The 16,843-nt window shown below is 47.9% G+C and overlaps 1 protein-coding gene across 5 annotated transcripts in view; it reads left to right on the top strand.

Moving 5' to 3' along the window:
• Nucleotides 1-16,843, top strand: part of JARID2 (jumonji and AT-rich interaction domain containing 2) — a 589,480-nt gene that overhangs the window by 504,143 nt on the left and 68,494 nt on the right. For all 5 annotated transcript variants that reach the window (XM_069218785.1, XM_069218783.1, XM_069218788.1 and 2 more), the window contains exons 12-13: nucleotides 4,457-4,571; nucleotides 4,880-4,985. In XM_069218785.1, the coding sequence (XP_069074886.1) occupies nucleotides 4,457-4,571; nucleotides 4,880-4,985 (221 nt within the window). The remainder of the gene's footprint in view (nucleotides 1-4,456; nucleotides 4,572-4,879; nucleotides 4,986-16,843) is intronic.

The following is a 16,843-nucleotide window of genomic DNA, read 5'->3' as shown; positions in this document are numbered from 1 at the left end:
TTCTTCCAAAAAACCCAAATCGCAGGCGTCCGATCTACAGCCACACATGCCATAGAACGTAAAATGTTGCTTATTCAGTAAACATCTATTTGTGGTATGTTGTGGCATGCGCCCTCCCTTCTCCTTGTACGCCTGTGGCCATTCCAGTTAAATTATATTTGTATATAATTATACATATGTAGTTAAATTTGCATGGACATCTTTCTCTATACTTCTTCCGCACTCCATTTCCCACCCACCTGCGGGAAAACAATCTTACAAGGAGTTGATGCCTTTGCACACTGTCACCTAGAGGAGCTGTCACTCGATCCAGTGACGCGCAGTGCTTCTTTGAAGAAAAACAATTTACACCACTCCGGACCCAACACTAGATGGCAGGAGTTTGCAGAGCATGTGAATCTGCATCACTACATGCCACGGACAGAAGCTTAGTAGTTAAGTATAATTTTCCATTTGATGCAGAACACCGTTTTTTAATGTCCCTTTGCTGTTTTTTCGTTTTTTTAGCTTGACCAACATTTATTTTTTTCATTTTGTGCTTATAGCCCACTTCCCTTTGCTCCAAAATGCCATTGCTGTGCAGTAAAATTGCTATTTTGTGGTAGGAATGAGCTATTGCAGCTTTTGTCCACTAAAAGCAACAGTATGAAACCAGTTTTTGTTCAATGCAGTGTTTTTAATTTTACTAAAATTAAATCCTGTATCCCTGAAAGAATTAGCATACTGGTATACACTTTTTAGGTCTCGCCTACCAGATATCTTTCAGCTGTCTGCTGGCGAAAGCCTCTTGTAGACCGTACTACAAACTTAGTGGGTTGAGAGCAGCCTATTGCTTTCCATTAATTGGTTTTGCCACTCATGTTGCTTGCTTCCTATTCAGTGGCTTCCTTTCATCTTCCTTTGTCCCTCTCATAGCTTAGTTTCTTTGCCGTCCTGCTGACGTCTGTCCTTTTGGGGAACCCCTTTCTTTTCTTTTTTGTTAAACACTACATTAAACTGTGTTTTTTTTTTTTTCCCCCCAACTCTCACTGTTGTGTGTTTCTTCCTAGCCAAACACTTGTTCTCAGATATGCCCTCTCCCTCATGTGCTACTTTTGTATTCCTTCTTTATCCCTTCTTCCCCACACTCTTTATTTACTCCTCCTTGTCCGCTCTGTTGCTTTATCCACCTGCTCCTCCATTGCTTGCCCACCACTCACAATCTTTGTAGAAATGGGAATGGCAGCTCCTATTTGATGCTGGGCTGGTCATCCTACAGAAATCTTAAATTTATGCAATTGAAAATTATTTTTTTAACTGCTTGGGCCATCCTGGAGTGGTAAATAAAAAAAAAAAGGGGAAAAAAAATTGGCATGTGCGTCATTAATTAGGTGCGCACATCCGAGCTGACGCATGCACACCTTACATCCTACTGAATGATATGGGTGCCAGTAGCCTTATGCCACTTATGAATGCCTCAAATGTTGACACATTATGATTATTTCCCCTCTTCTCATGTTTTTTAAACGTATGCTGTAAACAATTGCAAAACCTATAGGTCCCAAAGATTAACTACTTAATTTGCCAATGCTTGTTAGAAAAGCAAAGGCATTTGTTGTGTGTTTCGCAACCATTAAGTAGTAGAGTGGACAATATAAGATCTGTTTATAGACATGCTAGGAAAGTCTTGTTGCTGGATACATGTTTTTGATACAAGTATACCTGTAAACTCAACAGTTCAGTCAGTCTTATGCTTGGATATCTTTTCTGCTTACAGAGGTTGACCATATTTTGCTGACCTGCATTTTAATGACATCTGTAGCGCAGTGAATGAAAAGCCTCAGAGAATATTGTATTCTGAAACCCTTTCCACTACTGTATGCATTCCATCATGCGACAGCACTGTAGCATTGGCATTGCGGAGTCGTATGCCAAATTTGCACCAGTCAATTGGGGACAACTTGGTGGCAGTAAATTCCTCTCTAAATATATGTCCTTCAGAAACTAATGTTGTAAGAAATAAAATTCACTCCAGACATATGACAAGTCATTTTTTCGACTTAAATGTGGGTAGAGAATTGGGAAAACGTTTGTTGTCCCTCAGGATAGTTTTTTTTTATTTTCTTCAAATTTTGTTAATTTATTTGTTGGTCTGATAATAGTTTCAGACCTCGTCTAAATTCAGATTATGTGAGTTTCTCACATGACACAATTAAAAAAAGAATCTTCATTTTCCGATTCACTAATGTTAACTTCCCAGATCCAGGCACTCTCAGTCCCAATTCAGAGTAAAACAGTTTGTCAATGGCAGCCAGTAGACAACAAAAGTGAAGGCTGAAAAAGCATAACTTTGCAGATCAAGGTGTTGTGTAGCCATTTTGGCTATAGCTCCATGCACTTTATTTTAACACACTAGGCCAACCCGCTGTGCACTCTAACCTAGATATATTTTTTCGGCTTTATTTTATTATTGTTACAATAGCCACTTTTACGGTCTTGTTTTATTTTCTGTTTATCTAACTGTTTTTGCCTAGGCCAGCACTCTGTTCTCAAACAAGACATTCTTGATCACTCTGTGATTCTTCCAAGGCCACAGCAAGGTACATTGTCGGTGAATGTGGTATAAGTTTAGTCTCCGACATTCATAGAAAACACACATCCTTACATAGGGACATTTTCTCAGAACATCAGCTGTTTTGTTATAGAAACACTTCCCTGTCCCTTAACATGTTAGAGGGAGATTCCAGCCAGAGAACCACGACTGTATGCTGATTGCCGAATGCTTTGCTACAGCTGTTTTGCAGTCTTCAGGCCTTTGCTCAGGTATGGGGAAATTATGTCTTCCCGGGGGGACCTGAAGGGCAGAATTGGAGCTTAACACGCTGTGCTCTATCAAAGCCTATGTACAAATTAGTCTATTGATTGTTGTGACAATATGGTAGCGTTATTCTTATGCTTCACTCTCCTTGTCAAAAATTTAACATTGTCATGATGCGTCATCCTGGTTATTGCAGATCACGCTTTATCTAAGATGCAGTTGCTTCATTCAAATCATTATTGAAACATATACTGCCTCTGTTTGTCATTGTATATATGAGACTAATGTAACTGAGAGAAACAGATGAGACCTGAATGACCACGGCTTCCCTGAGAAACCAATTGTCATGAGCTCGGCTGCCCAGTCACCCCTGCCCTCGGGTTGAGATGAGGCACAGCTAGTGAGCCAGAGCAAAACCCAGATTCGAGTGACGGGTGTCACCTGCAGTGGGTTAGACGTAGTCTCCCACACCGCGGGTGATTCTGCTGCTCAAAATCCAGTAGTCTCAGAATGAGAGCCTATGCGACAAAAGGTCCGGGTGTTTGGCACAGTGCATAACCTTGTTGATGTTGCTTAGCTTCTTCACTCTAGTTTGAAGCATATAGCTATTGGAATATGAATCCCAAGAACACAAACGATAATCCAAGGAACTCTGCTTGAAATTGAAATTGAGATCCAATTGAAGTGATGTAAAGAGCGGAAACTGAGCTTCTGGCAAAATTGTGTTTTAGTGGCACAATTGTACATTGGAGTTTGCATGCGTTTATGGGGACAAATCCTGCTGGTCAAACCTTTGCCTACACAAAAGGTCTGCAATAAATTGCAAATCTTCATGCTGTAGCACATATTTCCACATTATTCACTATTCTGTAGGGTGCCTATACAGGATAACCTTTGATACCCATTCAGATGGATTGAGTAGTTAGCCCACTGCAGTCACTGCAGGAGATGGTCACCTTTTGTGTGGTTTGATTTCACCATTTACGCATTTCCTAATAGAACTCAATAAAATAAAGGTACTACTTGGAACACGCACAGAGTTGCGTTGAGTTTGAGTTGAGTTTTAAGACCAGTTGCTACATTTTAGTGGACAAGGTACAAGACCAAAACACATGTTAAAATATTAACGACTGCAAGCCATAAGTGCATGGCAGCCATAGAAAGCCAGATAACCTTGACTGATGATGTCATAGGGTATAATGTCTCTAAACAGTTTACTTTATAGATCTTGTACATGTTAAATTACCTCAAGCAAAAAAGAAGCTTTGCTATGCAGATCAAAGATGATAGTAACTGACATCCCATTACTATATGTAAAAGAAGAGGCAAAATAGATTGATCGTGACATGTATCACCGAAAATTATTAGAACTGGTGATTTTGTTACTGCATCAATCTGTTTTTTTATTACATCACCCTTCACCCTTTTTGAAGTAGTGTTTTGTCTTCTGTATTTTGTTTATTGTAACCAACAAAGCATTGTTCTCAATATATGTGGTGTCTTTTTTCCCATCAGTTATGTACTAATCTCCTTAAATGAATGCATTGTTTCAGTAAAACCTAATTTGAAGATTTGCAGGAAAAACTAAGTAGAAAAATAAAATTCATGTTAAGCCAGTCTTCTAACTACCATATTTTTTTCTTTTAAACTTTGATCTAGGAGTGACAATACCTTGGCTAAATATTGGCATGGTTTTTTCTACCTCATGCTGGTCACGTGACCAAAATCACCTTCCATACATTGACTACTTACACACTGGTGCTGATTGCATTTGGTAAGTACGCAAGTGGCTTGTTCGTTCTCTTCCCCTGCCTCAGATGCTTTTTTCTTGATATGTCTTTTGAATTTTTTTTTTTTTTTTTTTTTCCAAACCTTTACAATTTAGGTCATCAAAATGTTCTATGTATACATTTGTATAATGAAGAGGGCCAACTATTTTCGAACCACCTTTCCTGGCTTATTTTGCACACGTGCGCACGTGTGTGTTTTTTTTTAATGTACTGAGTTTGATGTCTGACATCATAGATGGGGAATTTAATACTTTGTTGGTGACTCAATCCATTTTACTTTAATTCATCGTAGGTATTGCATTCCTGCAGAGGAGGAAAGCAAACTAGATGATGTGGTGCATACTCTGTTACAAGGCAATGGCACGCCTGGCCTACAAATGCTTGAAAGCAACGTAATGGTAAGTCTTCGTTTCCCTTTTTAAAAAGTACTTTGGTCGTGCATAGTCACAGTAAAATTCTAGTTTGGATCAGCCAAGTAAAATATTACTCGAACTTTATTACATGGCTAACATTTATAAAATATGAATAAATGTACCCCTCACATCACAGCACTAAAACTCAGTGGAATAAATTACTCGGGCTGGTCCTTATTAGTCATGAATATCAGTTGCTTCTCGCAGACTATTACAAATGATCTACATTGGAGATTGAAAATGGTATCTCTGAATTCCGAAATATCTTACAGGCAAAAACTGACGGTGACTGCTGTCTCGCTTTTTCAAAGCTGAAGTGTCTTCCTGTTGAATAATAAAGAAAAAGTGTAATTGAGGCCCCATAAGTGTTATTAGTTATGGCCTTTCCACTGGAATGATAACCATTTAACCGTTCTACAATTGGAGGAAAAGCCGGCCCACTGACATATAAAAAAAATAACACTATCTTTGCTGTTCTCATGCCTAATCTGTTTCTTGAGAAACAGGTGTTGTGCGTTCCTTCCTCTCACCTTTTTTTTTTTTTTTTTTTTTTGTGCAAATCCTCTAACTCCGTGTCACAGATGTGGAAGCACCATTCCACCTTTCACTAATTCGGTAGACCAAGATCCCATATAACTCACTTTCAGCCTCTGCTGGGATTCCAGAAGTAGTGAACTCTAATTTGCTCAAACTCTTAGAATTTCATTCTCCTCCTGTACCACCATCTAGCGACAGTTACCTTGCCCCCCCCCAATATTAGTCTCATTTAAGTCCACCTTTCAGCAGCACAATATCTTAAACCAAGGTAACATAGTTCCTCCCTTCTAATCCCCTTCATACTGCACAGAGCAGTGGTCACACTTTAGAGCCTGACAACTGTAAAAAAACAAACAATCCAAGGTGGTGCCTGTGTCCTGGTGCATTTTCGGTTTCAGGGTATTTACTACGAGTACCTTGAACCAGAAAGTCCTTTGAAGAAAAACGACTTGTAATGTTTCAAGCGCTACACTACATATTAGGGGTGTGCAGAGCATGTGAATATACAGCACTACAGGCAGCCAACCAAATGTTGTGTAACTAATGTTTTGAAGCATGAATCATTTTCTGGATTCATAAGTATGCTGTGCATCCATTCTGCCAGGAAGCGGTGTGTGACATCAGACTGCACCCCCGAAGTTCCTTAATGCCACCGCGAACCTCAGATTCTTTTTTTCTGCCGTTGGGTCTGAAGTACACTGAAAGAGATTATAGAATCTACGTGGATCTGCACAGGAAATAATTAAAAAGGGCACAAAGAATCACCGGAGACCACAAGGAACATCATATCCCAGGAGGAGAACTCCTTTCGGGGAGAGGGACCCTGACACAAGAGGGCATGTGGTCAGAGAATAGAGAGGGGAGAGACAGATAAGTGGTATGGAGAACACTGTCAAAACGGTCACTGACAAATTCGCACATAGGCATCCACACGAGGTCTATAACCTGTGCCTTCCGACAGATTCCAGCGCTGAAGACTACGAGGCCTGCACTGAATTCCCACCAAAAACTCAAAGCCAGACAGAAGCAACAGCTCTCCCATAATGTCATGGCCTGCATTAAGATATCACAGGAATCTATCAAAGACCTGAGTCTCTACAGCAAGGACAAGAAAAATGTCAAAGAAACAGTCTGCGTAGGGAGGAGAGTCAGATGCTCAAAGGAAAGTAGTAAACGTCAACAAAAAAAAAACCAGAGCCTGCAAAGAAAGCAGGAGAAGCCAAAATGAGCGTAGCAAAAGCCCTGAAGGCAACCTCTACGTCGACATCTGTACATTCAACCACCGCAGGTCAGCACAAACATGAAGAGCTGCACAAATCCCACCATAAGGGCACTCATGGGGGGGTAAGACTTAAAAGCGAGTCTCAATGCCAGTAGGTACAAAGGAGGTACCGAAGGAAAGGGCCAGAGAGGCAAAGGAGACAGTGGATGAATTCAAAGAGAAAGCCCTCCTCAATGACTGACGCTGAATGCTCACTCGAGGTTGAAAGGAAAAGATGCCGAATTGAGGCTAAAATAGCAGTGCCCCTGCAGCAGAAAAAAATGAGTTTGACTCCCTCAAGACCTTTCGTATTCTAGATAAATTCTTTGAGCCAAGGGATTTGGGAGAAGCTGTTACAGACATGGAGGCCCTCTCAGTGCCAGAGCCATATGAGGAAGAACATGAGGACCTCTTTAATTTTGAGGAGGAAGACACAGGAGAGGTAGAGACAGAGCTGAGTCAGTGACTAGTGGTGGACTCTCGACATCAAGTCCCTCGAGGAAGGAATGTCTTCCCTTCCAGGCCTTTGCCCTCAGACAACCTACCCAACAATGGACTAATAAAGAGGGCAGCAGACACATAAGGAGGAGGCGAAAGGGTAATTTTGCTTCTTCCTCTAAACCCTGATGCCATCCCAAAAGGCAAACCTGTTAACCTGCCCATGCTCCCCAGCATTCTAGACCAGGGCCAAGAAGCCTTTAAGGATACTGCCACAGCTTGGGCGATCACTCCTTGAGTGGAGAAAAAATATAAACCTTCATCACAAGGTCCTCAGTAATCAAGGGAAACCTACTAGCAGACACCATCTTAGTGGTCACAGCTAGACAAAAGAACAAAGCACCCACATCTACAGACCCTACCCCCCAGAGAAAGAAAGTGAGAGGGGAAGTAGGTTGATGAAAAAGGAGGCAACAACACAATGGAGAATTGCAAACTCCAACGCTTTCCTTAATAGGTATGGCCACTAGCCATGGAAGGACTGATGAAGCACCTCCCAAAGGAGTTCCAGAAAGGAGCAAAAGCAGTCATCCAGGAGGAGGATTTGAGGCAGGGGGACAAGCCCTATCTGCAACTCCTGTTGTAAATCCATGCTGGACGTAGCAGATACTGCAAGCAGACAGCTGTGCACTGGCGCCACACTAAGGAGGCACTCATGGCTCAGAATTTACGTATTCAAGGTAGAGGTACAGTCCCCGGTAATAAACATTCTGTTTGCTGGGGAGGCTCTTTTCATGGCTGCTGTGGACAAAGCACTCTAACAAATGAAGAAAGACAGCAAAACATTGGGGCCTTACGTACATTGCCCCCAACAGATGACCAGCAGGAAGACCAGGTTTCCCAACAGGGTTTCAACCAGCAAGCCACACCGCAACCTACTCAACAGCAATGGCAACACCTGGTGAGACAGCCCTTTAGCCAGAAGCCCAGAGGTAGGGGGCAACCTGTGAGGAGAGAAACTACCCAGTGACTCAGACAACAAACACCTCCACAACACAACACTGGTAGGGGTAGGAATAGAAGGATTCCTCTAGGATTGGATGTCAATCACCTCAGACAACAGGGTCTCAATTATCATAAAGCACAGCCACTGCATAGAACTTACCAGACCCCACTGCCTTATGTTCCCCCAAAGGCAAGAACATTAAGGGAACAAGAACTCAGTTGTGAGAAGAGGTCAAGGAGCTCATCAAATCACAAGCCATAGAGAAAATACCACTAAGGTAAGCAGGCAGTGGCATCTACCCAGCATACTTCTTATATTTAACGCTGAGGCCCCAGGTGCCTAAACAACTTAAAAAAATTGCAACATTCCAAATTACAATGTTGAAAGAAGTGATCCGATCCTAAGAAGGGGTGAATATATGGCCACACCAGACCTAAAAACCCCTCCCTTCACATAACAGTGAGCCACAGGCACAATAAATACCTCAAATCTTGTGGACGGTGTACACTAACAATTCAGAGTACTATCCTTTACGATAAAATCTGCTCAAAGTGTGTTCACAAAATGCCTGCCTAAGGTGGCTGCACACCTGAAAAAGGGTATACATGTCTATCTATACCTAGACGACTGGCAGGTAAAGGGAACTTGGAACAAAAATGCCACAGAGACATTCATACAGTCAACAGAACGCTCCAGTATCTAGGGTTTACCAGAAACCACAAAAGTTGCTACCACTCCCAGAGAGAGTGAAAGTATTCCTTGGGGCGACATTGAACTCAAGGACAGCGTGGGCATACCCAGTCCCCAAGAGAGCATCAGCAATAGCGGAGCAAACTCTTCTCTACCAGAAAGTTCAGTTTGACAGTGAGGACTGTAATAAAACTGATGGGCATGATTGCTTCATGCATCCCCATCATACCACATGCAAGACTACACATGCGACCAGTACAAAGATGAATCTGCAACAGGGAGCTGGAAGGATCTAGTGGTTGTCACATCACAAATTCACAAGGAGATAGTGGAACCGTCAACTATGAGTATCAGGAGACCTTTCAAGCTACCAACTCCCACAGTGACTATACCAATAAATGTGTAACACAAGGGCTGGGGAGCGCTCATGGAGGATTTGAAGATCAGATCTCTGGAGTCCAGTAAAAGCTGTGAAACTACCTGGAACTAAAACCTGTCTTCCTAGTGCTGAAAATACTTCAGGCACTAAAGAGGGGGAGGACAGTGCTTTTACAGAGGGACAGTACAACAGCAATGTTTTACCCCAGTCAGTCAGGACCAAAGTCGTTCCCACAATCAAAACTGCCACAGGAAATAGGCGATTCAGTGGAACACACTCCTGGTAAAAATACAACTTCCCTGGAAGCAGACAGCCTGAGCTGGCAAGAGAACACCTCCCATGCATAGGAGATGAAGTAGGAAGGGCGGAAGAGTGTGTTAAAACAGTGGAGGACACCAATCCTAGACCTGTTTGCCACACCAGGAAAAGCAAAATGCCTAAACTTCACATACACGCTTCCACACCAGCAGTCCAAGGGGAGTGTCCTGTTGATAAACTGGTCAGGGAGATTTACCTATGTCTTTCCACTGATTCCCTCTAATCCCAAGAGTTCTGGGCACTGCCAGACAATCAAGCACTTCACTCATACTAATTACCCCTCAGTGGGCCAGACAAACATGGTACTCGGATCTATTTAAGATGTCTAAGAGACAAATCATGCAATCAAAGCAGCTCATGACCTGTTAATCATGCAAAACAGAAAAATGTCTCCCAGAGCCAGCCACACTCAACCAACGCTGTGGGTCCTGAATACCTAGTTTGCTGTGCTGAACCTTTGGAGGAAGTCCAGGCCTATTCTGCCAGGGCCAAACTTCTACATCTGCTCTTGTAAGAGATGTCCCTTTTACGACTTGGTATCCCACCACACCTTGACCAAGCATTAGTGCTTGGATTGCAAGGTACAGAGGGCTGGTCATTTTGCACGTTTCCTTGTCTGACCATCCCTATCCCTTTAGACTCACTTCTTATCGAAAGTATTGCCCGTTAACCCATTCAAGGGGTGAGGAATCTGCAGGTAGACAGAGTATCTACTAGAAAATTGTTCTGAAAGATAAGTAACTTTTTCTTTCATTCTATCATTCCTCGGCTCAAATGATTAGTATTCCCTCGCTGAAGCATTCCGCTGCACATAGTACTGATTAATCTCGAAAGAGGACTCAATCAAAGGGATCTCTAGAGATTTGTCGACAAAATTGGAACACTCGCCCCAACCCTAAATGATAACAAAAAAGATGCGCGTTTTGAAAACCTAATTTGACCCTGTCACCAGGCAGGTCGCTCCCCCATCTGCCACGCAGCCCCCTGTGGGTTGAACCTCAGTTGCCGCTTTTGCCGCCTGACTACTTGCTCCCTTTTTTTCTGTACCCCTGCGCTTGGCTTCTGTGACACTTCGTTTTTTCATTCTGTGCCCCTGTGTTTTGCTTTCTGTACCCCTGTGCTCTGTTGTCCCACTCCCGCCGTTTTTTCCCCGGGTTTTTCCCTCGCCGCTGAGCCCCTGCTGCCCGCCCCCTTCACTCCCATTGGCCGCCCCGCTCCCACCTCCCAGCTGCTCCTCCCTCTGCCCTCATATGGAGGCCGCGAAGCGGTGGTAGAGAGCAACCTTTGACCCTGTTGCCAGGCAGGTCGCTCCCCCCCCCATCTGCCACGCAGCCCCCTGTGGGTTGAACCTCAGTTGCCGCTTTTGCCGCCTGATTACTCGCTCCCTTTTTTTCTGTACCCCTGCGCTTGGCTTCTGTGCCACTTAGTTTTTTCATTCTGTGCCCCTGTGTTTTGCTTTCTGTAACCCTGTGCTCTGTTGTCCCTCTCCCGCCGTTTTTTCCCCGGGTTTTTCCCTCGCCGCTGAGCCCCTGCTGCCCCGCCCCCTTCACTCCCATTGGCCGCCCGCTCTCACCTCCCAGCTGCTCCTCCCTCCCTCTGCCCTCATATGGAGGCCGCGAAGCCCGTCTGCGCCCGGACTGCACCCAGCACCTGAACCCCTGGAACCCGCAACCCCTGCAACGCCAGACTGCTCTACGACGCAAACACCCTCCACGCACTCAACACCAGACGAAACCACCCCTGCTACCGGGCCACCCCGAAACGCACCCAGGGGCCTTTCACCTGCTGGAACTGCAGATTCACCAGCATCCAACCCTCCACACCACCCGCCAGAGAACCCAACCACCTCCGCTGCATCCTCCTCAACACCCGCTCCGCTCGCAAGCACGCCATCGAACTTTGGGACTTCCTAGACTCCACCGCCCCTGACGGAGACCTGGCTGAACGCCACCTCAGCACCAGACATCGCCATAGCCATCCACAGGGCCACAAGATCTCCCGCAGAGACCGCACCAACGGAGTGGGAGGAGGAATCGCCATCATCCACAAAGACTCCATCAAAATCTCAACGAACACCAATGACACCCTCACCACCGCCGAGCACATGCACTTCCAGATCCACACCGACCCCAACACCACCCTCAGATGAACTCTCATCTACAGACCTCCCGGACCCCGTCCACAGTTCAGTGACACAATCGCCGACCTCATCAGCACCCACGCCCTCGCTTCCACGGACTGAATCCTCCTCAGGGACCTGAACTTCCACCTCGAGAACAACGACGCCAACTCCACCGCCCTGATCGACAACCTCGCCAACCTCGGACTCAAACAGCTTGTAACGACACCTACTCACGCTGCTGGACTTACGCTCGACCCCATCTTCTCCGCAAGCCCCCACGTCTCCTTCAACCACACCACCGAACCACACCGGACCGACCACAGATGCATCCACTTCACCTTCAGAAAACCCACCACACACCACCGCACCCAACAGCTACCACGCCGCTGCTGGGGCAAGGTCACTGAGGACCAACTGACTACCGCCCTCGCCCTGAGACCACCCACCAACCCAGACACCGCCGCGACCAACCTCACACAGTGGATCAACGACTGCGCCAACACCCTCGCTCTTCTCAAGACCCCTACAACCAACCACACCAACAAGAAAGCCGCCTGGTTCACCGAGGACCTCCGGATCTCCAAGCACACCTGTCGGAAGCTGGAGAAGAAATGGCTCCACGACCGAACACCAGACAACCACACAGCCCTCAAGAGCGCCACCCGCAGACACCACCAACTCATCAGGACCGCCAAGAAGACCGCCTTCAAGGACCGCCTAGACAACGACGCACACAACACCAAAGAGCTCTTCAGCATCGTGAAAGAACTCTCCAACCCCAGCTCCATCACCAATGACTTCCCGCCATCTCAAGACCTGTGCGACTCCCTGGCCACCATCTTCCACCGCAAGATCACTGACCTCCACGACAGCCTCAACCCCGACCCCCCTGCACCCACCACTGAGTCCACCACCCCTGCGACTACCACTCGCACCAGTCGCCTGACCGTCTGGTCCAGCGTCAGAGACGAAGACACCATCAAAACCATGAACTCCATCCACTCCTGATCCCCATCGGACCCCTGCCCTCCCCACATCTTCAACAAAGCCAGCGCAGCCATCGCGCCCCACCTCCGGAAAATGATCAACTGTTCCTTCGAGACAGCAACCTTCCCAGAAAGCTGGAAGCATGCCGAGATCAACGCCCTTCTGAAGAAGCCCAAGGCGGACCCCAAGGACCTCAAGAACTTCCGGCCCATCTCCCTGCTCCCTTTCCCGGAAAAAGTGACCGAGAAGATTGTCAACAAACAGCTGACCCGCTACCGCGAAGTTAACAACATCCTGGACCCTTCCCAATCCGGTTTTCGCAGTAACCACAGCACCAAAACCGCCCTCATCGCCGCCACTGACGACATCCGGACCCTGATGGACAAAGGAGAAACAGCCGCCCTCATCCTCCTGGACCTATCAGCAGCCTTTGACACGGTCTACCACCGCACCCTATCACCACACCTCCATGACGCCGGTATCTAAGAGAAGGCCCTGGCCTGGACCACATCCTTCCTCTCTGGCAGAACCCAGAGCATCCGCCTCCTACCCTTCCGCTCCAAAACTACTGCGATCATCCGTGGCGTCCCACAGGGATCCTCCCTCAGCCCGACACTGTTCAATATCTACCTGGCCCCCTTCGCCCACGTCGCACGACAACACAACCTCAACATCATCTCCTACGCCGACGACACCCAGCTGATCATATCCCTCACCGAATATCCCCACACCGCCAAAGCTAACCTCCACCGAGGAATGAAGGCCATAGCCGACTGGATGAAGGACAGCAAACTGAAGCTGAACTCAGACAAGACGGAGGTCCGCCTGGGACGACTCTTGGTGGCCCACGTCACTAGGCACAGCCCCGGAACCCACGGACCACGCACGCAACCAGGGGGTCATCCTCGACTCCACTCTCACCATGACCAGGCAAGTCAACGCCGTCTCCGCGTCCTGCTTCAACACCCTCCGTATGCTCCGCAGGATCTTCAAATGGATCCCTCTCGACACGAGAAAAAACGTTACCCAGGCCCTCATCACCAACAGACTCGACTACGGGAACGCCCTCTACTCAGGAACTACAAACAAGCTCCTGAGACGACTCCAACGCATCCAGAACGCCTCTGCCTGACTCATCCTCGATGTCCCTCGCCGCAGCCACATCACTCTCCACCTGAGAGGCCTGCACTGGCTCCCCGTCAACAAAAGGATCATCTTCAAGCTCCTGATCCACGTACACAAAGCACTGCACAACACCGGACCCACCTACCTCAACAACCGACTCCGTTTCCACACCCCCACCCGAAGCCTCCGCTCAGCCAACCTCGCCCTCGCCACAGTCCCCAGCATCCGAAAAACCACCGCCGCCGGCAGATCCATCTCCTACCTCGCCGCCAAGACCTGGAACACTCTCCCCACCATCCTACGACAGACCCAGGACCTGCTGGCCTTAAGAAGACTCCTCAAGACCTGGCTCTTCGACCAGTAGCCCCCCCCCCCCAGCGCCTTGAGACCCTCGCGGGTATGTAGCGCACTTCACAAATGCAGTGATTGATTGATCAAGATTAAACCGGCCGCCTTGAACAGCACCTCAAATTTAACATTTAAATACCTATTAGATAACTGCAGATCAGTGACTAGCTGCTTGGTAGTTGCATGTAGAAGATACTAACTCCTGAGGCGAATAGCCGGGAGCACGCTCGCTTTTTTTTAAAAAACAGAATTGTATTGATTTGTGTGTTTTTATCTGACAAGCACTTCCCCCTGAGCACTCCCCAGCCCTTCCTGTTTTTGGGATTCCCCGCGCAGTCGAGCTAAGGGCACGCCCCCCCCCCCTCCCTATAAAATCATGTGCCACCCCCGGACGCGTAGCGGACGCGCCGCCGGTGCGCCAAAGGCGTGCTAAAGGCAAGCCCGTTTGCGCCCGTCCGCGGCCGGACGGGGACAGGGGCCACCCCCCCTGTCCCTCGCCCCATGATTCAATATAACCCAGCTGACCTTCTCAAACATAATCCTCCCAGGGAAGCTCGCTGCCTCCACCGCTACCACCCCCTAAGCCTTCCATCCGTCTGCCAATCCTGTAATACCAGACTAAACAGCACTCCGCAGACATCGGACCAGCAAAATTATTCCTTATTACTTTTAAACTGTAGATCTCTGCCAAAACATAGTGCAGATATCTCCCTATTAATAGAAGACCGGGCACCTGATGCCATCTTTCTGACAGAGACTTGGCTGACTCCGGATTGTGACCCCGACGTGATCCAAGCACTACCCTCTGGCTACAAGATCTCACGCAGAGATCGCACGCAAGGTAAGGGAGGAGGTATTGCAATTATTCATAAATCCCAGTATCATTGTTACTGTACCCCAGACCCACTTCAGGACTGCGAAAGCATGGCTTTCTGCCTGAAATTTACCCCCAATGACAGTCTAACAGGAGTTCTCGTGTATCGTCCTCCAGGCTCACTTTACGACTTTCACTCTCTACTCCCTCCGCTAGCACCTCTACAACCCCCCTCCCCTATCTTCACAACCCTACACCTATCTTTCTCCCTAATCTCCTAAACCTCCTAACACTCTCCCCCCTCCACCCTTAAACCCCCCTCCCCCAGCTCTTCTCACTCTACCTGTCCCCCCCCCTCCCTCGCGCTTTCCCGCCACGACCTCCTGCACGCCCCCGCCCCCCAGCTCCCATTCGCCCCCAGCTGACCCCTCCCCCCCCTACCTCATATGGCGGCCGCTGCGCGACAGTGGTAGCGACCCTTGACCCAAAGGTAGGTCGCTCCCCCTGCCGCTGCAGCTCCTCCAGGTTCCTGAGTTCCTGAGACCCACCACACAGTAAGTACCCCCCACCTCCCAGCCCCTCGTTCTGCCCCGCGCTACTCACCCTCTCTCCTGCTTCTTTTCCTCTTTCCTTCTTCTCTGTTCTTCCTCCTCGCTCCTCGTCTGTATTCTTCTTCTGTACTCCTCTTCTCCCCGTCTTCTCTCCTCTTCTCTTCTTCCTCATCTTCTGCTGTGGTATTCTGCACCCTGTTTCTTCGTTTTTTGTATCTCCCTCCGTGTTCTTCTGTGTTCTTCTGTCTTCTTCTGTCTTCCTCTGTCTTCCTCTGTCTTCCTCTGTCTTCCTCTGTCTTCCTCTGTCTTCCTCTGTCTTCCTCTGTCTTCCTCTGTCTTCCTCTGTCTTCCTCTGTCTTCCTCTGTCTTCCTCTGTACTCCTCTGTACTCCTCTGTACTCCTCTGTACTCCTCTGTCTTCCTCTGTTCTTCTGTGTTCTTCTGTGTGTCTTCTGCTCTTCTGCTCTTCCGGTCTTCTGCTCTTCCGGTCTTCTGCTCTTCCGGTCTTCTGCTCTTCCGGTCTTCTGCTCTTCCGGTCTTCTGCTCTTCCGGTCTTCTGCTCTTCCGGTCTTCTGCTCTTCCGGTCTTCTGCTCTTCCGGTCTTCTGCTCTTCCGGTCTTCTGCTCTTCCGGTCTTCTGCTCTTCCGGTCTTCTGCTCTTCCGGTCTTCTGCTCTTCCGGTCTTCTGCTCTTCCGGTCTTCTGCTCTTCCGGTCTTCTGCTCTTCCGGTCTTCTGCTCTTCCGGTCTTCTGCTCTTCCGGTCTTCTGCTCTTCCGGTCTTCCGCTCTTCCGGTCTTCTGCTCTTCCGGTCTTCTGCTCTTCCGGTCTTCTGCTCTTCCGGTCTTCTGCTCTTCCGGTCTTCTGCTCTTCCGGTCTTCTGCTCTTCCGGTCTTCTGCTCTTCCGGTCTTCTGCTCTTCCGGTCTTCTGCTCTTCCGGTCTTCTGCTCTTCCGGTCTTCTGCTCTTCTGCTCTTCCGGTCTTCCGCTCTTCCGCTCTTCCGCTCTTCCGCTCTTCCGCTCTTCCGCTCTTCCGCTCTTCCGCTCTTCTGCTCTTCCGCTCTTCTGCTCTTCTGCTCTTCTGCTCTTCTGCTCTTCTGCTCTTCTGCTCTTCTTTTCTTCTGCTCTTCTTTTCTTCTGCTCTTCTTTTCTTCTTGTCTTCTGCCTTCGGCTCTTCTGCCTCCTCCGTCCTCTTCTCCCCGCGCCTGCCCTCCTGCTCCTGCCTCATCCCCCTCCCCCACTTGCATCCCCCCCTCTATCTCCCCTATCTAAC

The sequence above is a fragment of the Pleurodeles waltl genome, chromosome 2_1, assembly GCF_031143425.1.
Source record: "Pleurodeles waltl isolate 20211129_DDA chromosome 2_1, aPleWal1.hap1.20221129, whole genome shotgun sequence".
Lineage (NCBI taxonomy): Eukaryota > Metazoa > Chordata > Amphibia > Caudata > Salamandridae > Pleurodeles > Pleurodeles waltl.
This window is presented reverse-complemented; position numbering and strand designations above follow the sequence as displayed.